Raw genomic sequence first — 12,892 nt, forward strand, 5'->3', positions numbered from 1 at the left:
TTTGTTATTTAATGGAATGTATTGTTACGATCAGGTGAGGAGGGGTGGAAGTGCTCCCCTCTTTTCCCTCTCCGTGTTTGACCACAACAGGATTTATTTCTTTTTAAAAGTGAATGTACTTGCCAATTCAGTAAGTGTTTCATTATTTACATGCTATGATCATAAAAGAACCAATCGGACAGGTTTTCTTGAGTTTAATAAAGGAAGAGATTAGCTTTTATTGTCCCTAAACTGATCTAGGTAAAATAATAAACTATGTTCCAACTTTCACACACACACACAGAGGTTCTCACACACACATATATACACACACATATATACACACACAGAGGTTCACACACACACACACACACACAAATAGGTTACTGAGTGGGGAAGCAGGACCCTGAGCTTCCGGTTGCTTGCCATTTCAACACTCCCCCCTGCTCTCATGCTCACATCTCTGTCCTGGGATTGCTGCAGTGTTCCGGTGAACATCGACGCAAGCTCGAGGAACAGCATCTCATTTGCCGGACTGAACATGGAGTTCAATCATTTCAGAGCATGACGGGCCCCCCCATTTTACTTTTATTGTTAGTTTTTTTTTCTTTTTTCTTTTTTTATTTTTTTTTTGTGTTTATTTTATTTATTTCATCTTTCAGTTTGCTTACCCACTTTTTTCATGTTTGTACTTGCTGCTGTTCAATCTTCAGTCTGTTGACACCCTATCTGTACTAATGCTTTGTCTTTCAGCACACCATTAACATATTGTTTGCCTTTGCTCCATGACCTTTTGGTCAGCTATTTGGCCTTGTCCAATCTACACATTCTCATTTGTTATCTCTTGCCCCACCCCCGCCTCACTTGCTTATAACCTTTGACATTTCTAATATTTGCCAGTTCCGAAGAAGGGTCACTGACCCAAAACGTTAACTCTGCTTCTCTTTCCACAGCTGCTGCCAGACCTGCTGAGTGATTCCAGCATTTCTTGTTTTTATTTCAGATTTCCAGCATCCGCAGTATTTTGCTTTTATATTACTGAGTGGGGAAGGATAGATTGGTCGGATTTGAGTCCGGAGCAATAAAAAGGAGTATACAGTCTGTGGAGTTTGATGATTCAGTGGTCTTCTGGCTTGTAGAGGTGGCCAGCAGATTTAGGTTCTCCTGGAGAACAGCGATGTTAATGATTTCCTTCATGGGGTCTCTGTCTGCAGCAATGATAGACTTAGGTTGTCATGGCCAGCAGACAGAGCTCGAAACTTGCCAGGTGGGCTGGGAAGAGAGAGAGAGAGAGAGAAGGGGAGAGACAGAGAGAGGAACCCCACTTGGGTTTCTTCTGATAAGTGTCAATTGCTTGTCTGCAACACAGAGAAAACAGCCAATTTAAAACACACAGATGGTGGGCCTTTCACATGATGGCTCAGTGAATTCCCTCTTGCAACTTAATTAGTTCATGTCTAAGAATTCCCCTTCTCTCAATCAGGTTCCTATTGTTCAAGCCATTACCTTTAAGTGGTCCATCTCCACCAGTTTTAATATCCCAAGATTGCCTTTAATGTCTTGTTAATGGAGACTGACCAGGTGAGGCATTCCAAACTTATGAAGTCATTGTCTGGAGGAGATTGGCCAGATATCCTGACTCCCTCTCAATGCCGTGGAATGCAAGGGATTTTGATCCAAAGTTGGTGGCCATTTTAGCTGTTAGCAGCCACCATTTGGTCTGTTCCTTTTCCTTTATTAAAATTTAATTCAGGTTTCCACACGATGGATGAAAAAGTTATTATTCAGCATAGCACATGTATATCACACCTCCATAATGACGCAGAATGAAATATGATGACAGCAGCATTTCATTATAAAGTTGTAAATATAAAAAAATAAACTGTCCAGACACATTCATCCTCAAACACTCACTTCTCAATCCCACGTTGCCATAGCCAGGTTTAGTTTTCACCTGGGATGATTCTGTGTTGAGCTCGACTCTGGATAAAGCATCGACTATCACATTTTTTTTCCTGCCATTTCGGCAATTTTTAAGTGGTAGGGTTGTGAAAACAGGCTCCATCGAGATAGCATTGCATTCTGGGTTTTGAATTTCTCCACAAATTTTAAAGGATTATGGTCAGTATAAACTAAGGTCTCCCTATATCCATTTTGGACATAGACCACAAAATACTTGAGAGCCAGCAACAGTCCCACCGCTTTCTTTTCCACAGTGGAGTATTTCTTTTGGTGTCGGTTTAAGTTTTTCGAGAAGTACCCAACTCATCTCTCAATGCCTGACTCATCATCTTGGAGCAGGATGACACCTACCCCTAAGTCACTAATATCAATTGCCACTTCGGAAGAGGGCTTCTAACTGGTCTAGGTGGTCCGCCCAGGTGTCACTGTACACTAGCAGATCATCCAGGTACACTACACAGTTGGGCAGGCCAGCAACTACCTGGTGCATCAGCCTTTGGAAGGTGGCTGAGACATTTCTTAATCTGAAGGGCATCACCCAGCACTGGAATAAATGGGGTGACAAAAGCAGAGATCTCTTTAGCTCAGGATGTTAAGGGAACCTGCCAGTATCCTTTTAACAAGTTATGTAGGTGGTGTTTCCTATGCTATCAATACAGTTCCAGGCCAGGAATTGAGTAGGAGTCAGCTCTGGTCACTGCATCAACCTTCCTAGAATCAATGCAGTGCCTTGCTGAGCCATCGAGCTTGGGCACGAGCACAACTGGGGAGCTCCAGCTGCTCTGGCTGGGCTCAATCAGCATGTGCTCCAGCATATACTGAATTTCCAGCCTGAACTTGGGTTGGTTTCCTGGGACCTAGGTGATCGGGGTTTTGTTTTATGGGCAGGGCCTCTCCAACATCCACATCATGTAGGGTTAAGGTTGTGCACCCTGGTTTGTCCCTGCAGATCTCTTTAAATATTGTGAGCAGCCTTATTAGGGCTCCTCTCTGTTCTGCATTTAAATAGGAAAGTACAATGTCTAATTTCCCTAACATTTCAGTGTTAGCTAACTGGATTGCAGAGAGCTTGATTTGGGAATCTCCTAGGCCTTCCTCTAACTCATCCTCTCTGTCCCTTTCACCCTCCTCTTTCCTGACTGTCGAACAGACCTGTGCTTGTTTGTCCCCTTCCCGGCTGTGATACTGTTTTAACATATTGATGTGGCACAGCCTTTGTTTTTTCCTATGGTCTGGGGTGTCAATTAAATAATCCACGCTGCCAATTCTCTTTGCTACTCTATATGGGCAACTGTACCGGGTTTTCAGTGGTTCACCCTGTATTGGAGGTAGTACTAACACATGGTCTCTGGGCCAAAATGTTCTGGCCTTGGCATGTTTATCTGCCTGCCTTTTCATAGCTGTCTGGGAGGTTTTTAGGTGTTCCTGAGTCGCTGCACAGGCTCTCGTGAGCTGCTCCTGGCACATGAAGATGTAGTCTAACATGGAAGGCTCGTCCCTGTGTCCCAAAAACCTCTCCTTGATTAGTTTAACAGGACCTCTCACCTCATGTCCATAAACTAAGTCAAAGGAACTAAAGCCAGTGGATTCATTGCCTGAGTGCCTGGTGGCAAACAGGAGCAATCCCAGCCCTTTGTCCCAGTCATGAGGGTACTTGTAGCAGTATGCTCTGATCTTTGTCTTTAGGGTCTGGTGATACCGTTCCAAAGCCCCTTGTGGCTGTGGGTGGTAGGTTGAGGAATTTAGGTGGGTTATGCCCAGATTACCTATGACTTTTTGAAAGATCCCAGACATGAATTGTGTGCCCTGATCCAATTGGATCTTGGCAGGCAGCCCATATGGGGTGAAGAATTGGGTTAGCCCCTCCACATTACCAGTGCAGCGACAGTTCTTCGGGTGATGGCTTCTGGAAAATGGGTAGCCACATCCATAATGGTGAGAAGATACTGGTAGCCCCTTTTGTTTTCAGCAGGGGTCCCATATAATCCACCAGCAGTCTCATTCCCCAAAAGCTGGTATGGGAATTAGGGGTGCAGGTTTTATTACAGTTTGGGTCTTCCCCACAACCTGGCATGTGTGGCAAGTTTTACAGAACTCCACCATATCCTTGTGGATTTGTGGTGAGTCAAAATGCTGTCTTATGTGGGCATGGTTTTATCGGATACCGACATGTCCAGCCATTGGAGGTTGGTGGGTTATTCTCAATATTTCCCGAGGGTATCTTGGCTATCTGGTGAACCACTGCCCATTTTTCGTCCGCAGGTTTGTGAGGAGGTCTCCACTTCCTCATCAGCACCTCAAAATTTAAATAGTAGCACTCTGGGACTCCCTCTACTTCAGATTCAGTTTGGGCAGTCTGTGCTAACTCTTTTAACACTGGGTTGGCTTGCTCCGCCTTGACCAAGGAAGAGCTGTTTAACACTTCACTTGAGTCCTCTAACTTCCCAAAGAAGGCTTCAGATAACTAGACAGCAGGGTCATCTGTCTTCAGTGCCAGTTCAGCCTCCTCTGACACAGCTTGTTTAGCCATGGATCAGGCCACCACACAGTCAGGGAAATGCCTGGGACCTTCTCCTGTAACTGCTCTGTCTCTTTGACCTCTTTTGATCCCTTTAAACCCACTGGGGAAACTACCACCTCGCCTCTGCCAGATCATTACCCAGCAGCAGGTCGACCCCTTCCACAGATAAACTAGGGACAATCCCCACGGTTACCAGTCCTGAAACAAGGTCATGCCTTTTCCCAGCAGAAGGGATTGGGTGTCTCCTGTAAGCCTAAGTACGACTATGGGTTACGTGCCTCACACGAGGGGTATGGGGTCACTTTTCCTGTGGACACAAAATCCTGACAACTCTGTATTTTTGTTGAACATTTTGAATTGTTTCTTTAAATGTTTCCCACATTATATTTACCATCATATCTTGTAGTCTATTTATCCAATCAACCTTAGTCAGGCCTTCCCTCATACCTATGCAATTGGCTTTGTTTAAATTTAAGATTCTTGTTTGGATTGGAGTATGTCACTCTCAAACTTAACATGGAATTCAATTATATTATGATCACTTTTTCCCAGAGGATCTTTTACTATGAGATTACTATTAAACCTGCCTCATTGCACAATACTAGATCTAAAATAGCTCTATCCTTAGTTGGTTCCACGTGTATTGTTCCATAAAACATTCTACAAACTCATCTTCCAGACTACCTTTGTCAAATTGATTTATCCAGTCTATACGAAGATGAAAGCCCCCCACAATTACTAAATTGCCTTTGTTGCAAGCTCCAATTATTTCTTGCTTAATGCTTTGTCCAACAGTGTAAATACTGTTAGGGGGCCTATTAAGTACACCCACCAGCATTTTCTGACCCTTGTTATTCTTAATCTACACCCATACCGACTCTACTTGTTGATCTTCTGAGCCAAGATCCTTTCTCACTGCTGTCCTTGTGTCATCCTTTACTATCAAGGCTACTCCTCCTTTTCCATTCTTGTTGTCTTTTCGCAATGTTGTGTACCCTGGAATATTTATTTCCCAACCCTGCTCACCTTGTAACCATGTCTCTGTAATGGCGATTAGATCTAAACCTTTGCTTATGTGCTAGTTCATCTATCTTATTATGAATGCTTCATGTATTCAGATAAAGAGTATTTAATTGATTTTTTTTACAACTATTCTTTGCATGGACCATATTCATTGATGCATTATTACCATTAAACTCTCTGTCCCTTCCTGTCCCACTCTGCTTATCTTTACCCAAATTGCTCTATCGCCTTGACTTTTCTCTTTAAATTTCTAATTCTCCCTTCACCTGACCCCTCCCCAACTCTTAGTTTAAAGCCCTAGCCACAGCCCCGGTTATACGATTTGCCAAGACACTGATCCCAGCCCGGTTTAAGTGCAGTCCATCCCAACAGAATGGCTCCTTCTTTTCCCAGTACTGGTGCCAGTGCCCCATGAATCAAATTTCGTTCTTCCCACACCACTCTTTGAGCCATGAGCTTAATTATCTAGTCTGCTTGACCCTTTGCCAATTAGCATGTGGCTCAGGTAACAATCCAGAGACGATTACCTTTGAGGTTATGCATTTTAATTTGGACCCTAACTCGATCAGCAGAGCATCATCCCTAGTTCTACCTATATCATTGGTTCCTACTTAGACCATGACAATTGTTCCTCCCCTCCCACTCTATGTTCATCTCCAGCTGCAAAGAGATGTCTTTAACTCTGCCACCGGGCAGGCAATGCAACCTTTGGAATACCTGCTTGTGGCTGCAGAGAACAGCATCTATCCCCTTGACTATTACTGTCCCCTATCACTACCATTCCATTTCAGTCGCCCCCCCTCCCCCCACCAATATAGAAAAAGAAAAAGAATCTGGCACAGAAGGAGGCTATTTGACTCCTCAAATCTATTCCACCATTCAATTATATTATGGCTGATCGGTACTTCAACACTATTTACCCGCTGTTGCCCTTGATACTGTTGCTTCATAAAAATCTGTCAACCTCATACTTGAAAATTTCAATTAACCTAGCATCCACAGCCTTTTTGGGTTTTCCAAAATGCAGGGGTTTGGGCGGCTGAAGGCATTTCCATTGCTTGTAGGAAAGGAGGAGCACAATTGGTAGGAGTTGAAAGGGCACAGCGTTTGTACTGGGACGTAGATCTGAAGAAGACTGTAAGGTCATGAAGTGGTTTGAAGATAAAGGCAATAATTTTGAAGGTGACCTTCTTGTAGAGTTGCAACTAATGGAGGTCAGTAAGCAGATGCATTGTGGGAAAGAGGAGGGGCCTTGAAGTTCTGAACGTTTGTATAGGCTGTAGCTGGAAAGACTGGCCAGAAGAACGCTGAAGAAGTCAAACCTTCAGGTGACAAAGGCAGAACTAAGGATCTCATTGGTGTTTGTATGGAAGCTGATCGTAAGTTTATTAAATGATAAGCTTGATATTGTCAACATAGTAACATGCTGCATTGGAGCCTCGATATGCAACAACATGGAGTAGTTATAGTGAGTGTGTAGCTGAGATTACTTCGTATCAGCTATGGTATCAGAAGGAAGTTGTAAGCAGAATCCAGGCATTGCCCAAGAACGAGGGAGCATCACTCCATGCACCTCTTATATATCTGCTAGAAACTGATTTTACAGCAGCCTTGGTGAATGCTTCAGAATCAGGCTCCCATTCAGCTCTGGGAGACCCAAGAAAGGGAACAAGTAGAAGGTACCTTAAAAAGAAGCAATCTCAGCCTTAGTCTCTTTCAGTCTTTTTTCTTGTCCCTTAGATGATGCTAGTGAACAGCAGGTTGTGAACAGTGAAGAAGCCTGAAACTAGCAATAACATTTAAGGTTTCTATTTAAAATTTTGACCTTTGAAACTACATATAATTAGGGTGCTTTATTTATGCGCATTGATAAAGTCTCTCTTTGTAATTTAGGTCAGAGATCTTGTTTAACAAGGTTTGGCAATGATTAATGGCCAGCAAGGATATCTGATTGCAATTCAACAAAACTGAGCAAGATTGTTTACTTTCTAAAATGTAAAAGATTTTCTACACTTTAAAGAAGGAGATTCCCCACCATTGATCTTTTAAAAAAAAGTGACAAAGAAATGTGTTAACTTATTAATACCCTTTTGTTTTCCTTTCGATCTCTGGTAATCAGCAACAGTAGATACACTATCATTAACCCAGGGATGCTTCAGTGATTGTGTCGTTTCAAGTCTGTGCGCTAATTGATGTCCACATGCTGTTATTCCTCCACTGATGATATTATCAGTAAATCAGGTTATTTTGCTCTGACAAGAAATGTCCTGCTGAAGGTATTTTAGTAAAAGTGCACTATGCTACACAATAATGATGCAAAGTGAACTGGACAAAAACGTCAGAGCAGTGTCCTTTCTATGCTGGCAGCTGGCTCTTGGATAAGATGGAAAGACTCCTTTATAATTAAGAGATTTTACTGAAACCTAGGAACGGTCATGGGAGGCTGCCTCTTTACAAAAAGGTCTGCGCACAGAGCATTTTCATCTATTCTTATGGTAAGACACACTCTTTAAAGGGGGTTCCAATGGCAAAACAGCCTTGATAAAGGAGGTTCCAATGGGAGGACTGCATCACTGGACGCTTACAATGGGAAAACACCATCCTTAAAAGGAGTTCTGTTGGGGAGAAAAGTCTCTCTCAAAGGGATTGGTGAGGCACACTCTTTAAAACAGGCACTGGATCAGAGAACTTCACCGTTAGGAATTCTGATTGGGAGACTTAACTTTTAAAATGGGTCCAGGTGGAAAGAACCTCCCTATTCCTGCATCCCACTCTTGATTCCAATGACTACAATACTGTATATTGAGCAGTGAAACATTTATTTTCCATCTTGCTAGTTATCTTTATTTGGGATTTTGTGCACATCATCATTAAGAAACATTTTGGGAAAATCAGGTGGCAGCCTCACACAGCTGGGTTTGTTTGTGAGCGTATACAAGGTCACTCAATATGCCTGTGTTCTGAAGAGTGCTGCTGAAAGTCCATGTAATGGACACAGGATTAACTTGTTGACTTAAATGGAAACAAAGACAACTTCCTGTATTATTTAACGCCTTATATGCATTGCTTCCTTTAAATTTCCTGGGCGGCACAGTGGCGCAGTGGTTAGCACCGCAGCCTCACAGCTCCAAGGACCTAGGTTCAATTCTGGGTACCGCCTGTGCGGAGTTTATAAGTTCTCCCTGTCACTGTGTGGGTTTTCGCCGGATGCTCCGGTTTCCTCCCACAGCCAAAGACTTGCAGGTGATAGGTAAATTGGCCATTGTAAATTGCCCCTAGTGTAGGTAAGTGGTAGGGAATATGGGATTACTGTGGGCTTAGTATAAATGGGTGGTTGTTGGTCGGTACAGACTCGGTGGGCTGAAGGGCCTGTTTCAGTGCTGTATCTCTAAATAAATAATAAATAAATACAGTGATGTCATTTACACCTCTGATGTTACAGTGGAATATTTGGTGAGAATGCATTTGTATGCCACCAAAGTCCATGTAGCCATCGAAAAGATGAAAACTACAAGGTGGAAAATACTAAAGAGCGATTGAAAGTAAGTTAAAAGCTGTAGGCTGTTGGCTTCTTAGGCTGTATGTGCTGTTTCTTAAATAGCTTAGCTTCCAGTAACCATGGGAACAACCTGTGTGAGTAAACGGGTAAAACGACCCTAGTTGGAAAATGCCAAATTCAGCACCTCAGGAGAAGCTCTGGTGTCAGACTGAAAATATTTTGAACATAAGTCGTTGCTTTGCTTCCCTTGTAATTGTCATAATTTTATTCATAAAACTAATCACTATCAGATTTTGTGATTGTGAACTGGCTGACCACAGCACTCAATGTCTCAGAAGAAGCACAGCAGGATTTATGTACAGGCTTAACTTAGGTGGAAGGCAGAGGCCTCAGCCATGTGTTGGAATAAATAATGTAGCATTGAGTCCTGGATGGTGCAGTTGCAACACCGCAACTTTTGCAAGGAACACTTTTCTACACATACTCACTAATTTGCAGTTCCATATCCTTTAGCTTTTGTAAATCCCACGGAAATGGCCACAATCAGTGCAGGTAAACCTGAGGAGTAAAAACAGAAAACATTTGTGAAAGCCATGTCTTGTGCTTCACATTATCGTATCCTGTATGAACACACACTAAAGCTTGGCTCGGGTATAAAATTAAAACCCAACCAGGACCCAGTTCGACCACAGCCAGTCTGAACCCGACCCGAGCCTGAGCCCTTTAATTTTTTCTCGCACCCGACCCGACCTGACACGAGTCTCCTTCATCTATTCCAGCAGCAGGCTATACCTGCAGCTGGAGCTGTGGGGAATCATGGGTAAGCCTGATCCCTTGACTTCTTGGAAGCAGTGCCCAGCCCGACCCGACCCGAGCCTGAATGCGGACTTGTAATTTCAACCCGACCCGAACCCAACACATATAGTCGGGTCTAGTCGGGTTCAGGTCGGGTAGCCAGGTTTTAACACACACTACTGATGTTCAATTTTACAGCCTCAGTCCCAGGAAAGAAACAAGATGCTTTTTATTTTGACAGAACGGATTTTACAACTTTCCAATTAAAACAAATTAAACCTCCATAACTGACCTGTCATATCCTTGGCCAGAAATTTGCTGTACTGTCATACCAATATATAATTAGCAAAAAGAAACCGCATTAAATAGGAAAGATCTCATTTTGCACACATCTTATATCATCCAATTCCATTGAATAAGTAAGTTACATCCAATCTCATTGGGCCAGTAAGACATACCCAATCCCACTGGGCGAAGCTGCTGTGTATGATTCCACTGATGTGTGAAACATGTCCAATCCCATTGGGAGATGAAGGCACATCAAACCCTTTGGAAAATGGAATGATGACTAATACATAAGGCAAGACACTGATACCATCAGATTTCTTAACTAGTGACACAATTAATGCTAGAATATCTTAAAATGGTTTAAATTGATCAAAGTATTCCAGCGTTTTGCATTTGTTGTAGCAATTTTAGTGAATGTATAAGCAAAGACAGTTTAGTAATGAAACAAATGAAGATAATCACCCAGAGCAAGAGATGGCCCATACCAAGATACAGGGAAGTTGCTAAGTTACTACTGTAAGAGATAGTAGAAAGCACTCAAAATTAAACTAAGCTGGTAGAACAGAGATGAAGGCTGAAAGATTAGAAATGGAGTAAACATGTAAATATGTGGCTTCAGCAAACTAGCACCTATGCTGTTATCATTGCCACACACACTGGAAGTGTGCTGATGCAACAACCATGGACTAACTCTGAAGAGTTATGAAAAACGGACTTTGTTTTTAAAAAAATTAACCTTTATTTAAAAAGTGAACAATGATCCAAATTGGCCACCGAAGAAAATGGGATTGGCTTGTTGTATATTCAAACTATCTGACAAAGGCAAAGGACAAATCTTCAAAGCTAAGAGATGTCAACTGAACCCATTGTACACCTATCCTAAAATTCCAGAATTAAATGTCTTCTTCAGAAGCAAAGAAGCTGTGAAGTAGCCACATCCTGGGCCATTGTGCAATCACCATAGAAAAGAGACCAGGGCATCTCCAAACAGGAGCTGAGAGATAACAGTTTTACCTTAAAAAAAGATAGGCAGAGAGAGAGAGAGAGCAAGAAGCAATATGCTAACAGCTTGTGTTCCAGCCAAGCCAGAAAACACATCCCCTGCTGCAGAAACCTACATCTACATTACATAGCAGTGAGGGCTCGAGGTAACCCACCGTCTTCAACTGAATCTTCAATCAAGAGAGAAATCTACACTCATCTCAGGCCTACATACATCGAGAACATGATTTCCAAGAAAATTCAAAAAGTTTATCGTAACCTTCCCCCACCTCCCCAAAGCCATCTTTCATTTTCCTTTCTCTATCTGTCTCTTGTGTGCATGCATGTGCAAGCGAAAGCGTTAGTGGATGCGATTGCAACAATTTCGGGAAAAGGTGTATTGATCAATAAACAATTTTTTTTTACAACCTACAAGAAAACCTGTCGCTGTCTGTTTATTTGAAAAAAAAACACCAAGGGGCTAAACTCTCATACAAATACACTTGCTGCAATCAGGTGGGAAGCTGAACAGTGGGAACCACCCACGTCACATCCAGTGGACCTAACAAATTGGGGGCTCGAGTCACGAACTGAACCACCAGACAAACGAGAGATTTGGAAAATGGGAGGAAAATTGACCTCTAAAATTGTGGAAAAATAAACAAACATGTTTTCCTATATTCTTCTGTGTTTTTTTTCTCTACAGTGCTAGAAACAGAAGAGATGGCCACATTTAATGCTAAGGAGTTCGTAGATTAGAGAGAGATATCTCATGATAAGTTAAACAAATTAAGTATTGAAGATTTAAAAGGCTTAGCTACAAATGTGGGAATCACTTTCAGACAAAAAGCAAAACAAAAACCTGAACTAATGAAAAGTCTAAACAATCACTTTAAACTTACCCCTGAACTAGAAGAAGAAAGCCTCGAATCAGAATCTGAGAAAATAATTCTAGCTAGAACCCAGTTACAGGTGAAAAAGGAAGAAATACAGTCTCAGCTTCAAAAGGAAAAAGGGGAAAGAGACTTTCAGTTGAAAAGGGAAGAGATGCAGTTTCAGAAGGAAAAAGGGGAAAGAAAGTTGCAAAAAGAGGAAGCAGCAGAAGTTTGAATTACAGAGACCGCAAACTCAAAATAAAAATGCTGCCAACCACTCAAACCTTATCCACAATACAGAGCAAGGCTTTGATTTGCTGAGACACTGAAGACTAGTGCCAAAATTTAATGCGGAGGAGGTTGAGTCATATTTCATCTCATTTGAGAAAACAGCTATCGGGCTAAGCTGGCCAAAAGAATTTTGGACTCTCCTCTAACAAGGCGAGTGGGTAGGGCTCGTGAAGCTTTCTTCCTGTAATCAGAAGAAAGTTCCTCTGATTATGAACAAACTCAAACTGCAATTCTAAATGCATATGATTTGGTACCGGCAGCACATAGACAGAAATTCCGACACACCTGGAAAAGACCCACACAGACTTACATTGTATTCGAAAGAATTAAACATATGTTTGTCCCTCTAGGTGGTAGAGGTTGCGAGTTTGGAACGTGCTGTCGAAGGAGCCTTGTGAGTTGCTGCAGTGCATCTTGTAGATGGTACACACTGTGCTGCCACTGTGTATCAATGGTGGAGGGAATGAATGCTGAAGGCTTGGATGGGGTGCCAATCGAGCGGGCTGCTTTGTCCTGGATGGTGTCGAGCTTCTTGAGTATTGTTGGAGTTGCACCCATCCAGGCAAGTGGAGAGTATTCCATCACACTCCTGACTTGTACCTTGTAGATGGTGGGCCGGCTTTGGGGAGACAGGATGTGAGTTATTTGTTGCAGAATTCCTAGCCTCTGACCTGCTCT

General features: G+C 42.5%; 1 protein-coding gene across 1 annotated transcript in view; it reads right to left on the reverse strand.

Annotated features, from left to right (window-relative positions):
• LOC137347073 (adhesion G protein-coupled receptor B2-like) overlaps positions 1–12,892 on the reverse strand; it is a 1,240,702-nt gene that overhangs the window by 143,542 nt on the left and 1,084,268 nt on the right. Inside the window, exon 21 of the mRNA XM_068011112.1 lies at positions 9,473–9,542. Within this exon, the coding sequence (XP_067867213.1) occupies positions 9,473–9,542 (70 nt within the window). The remainder of the gene's footprint in view (positions 1–9,472; positions 9,543–12,892) is intronic.

This window comes from Heterodontus francisci, chromosome 31 (assembly GCF_036365525.1).
Source record: "Heterodontus francisci isolate sHetFra1 chromosome 31, sHetFra1.hap1, whole genome shotgun sequence".
NCBI classification, from domain to species: domain Eukaryota; kingdom Metazoa; phylum Chordata; class Chondrichthyes; order Heterodontiformes; family Heterodontidae; genus Heterodontus; species Heterodontus francisci.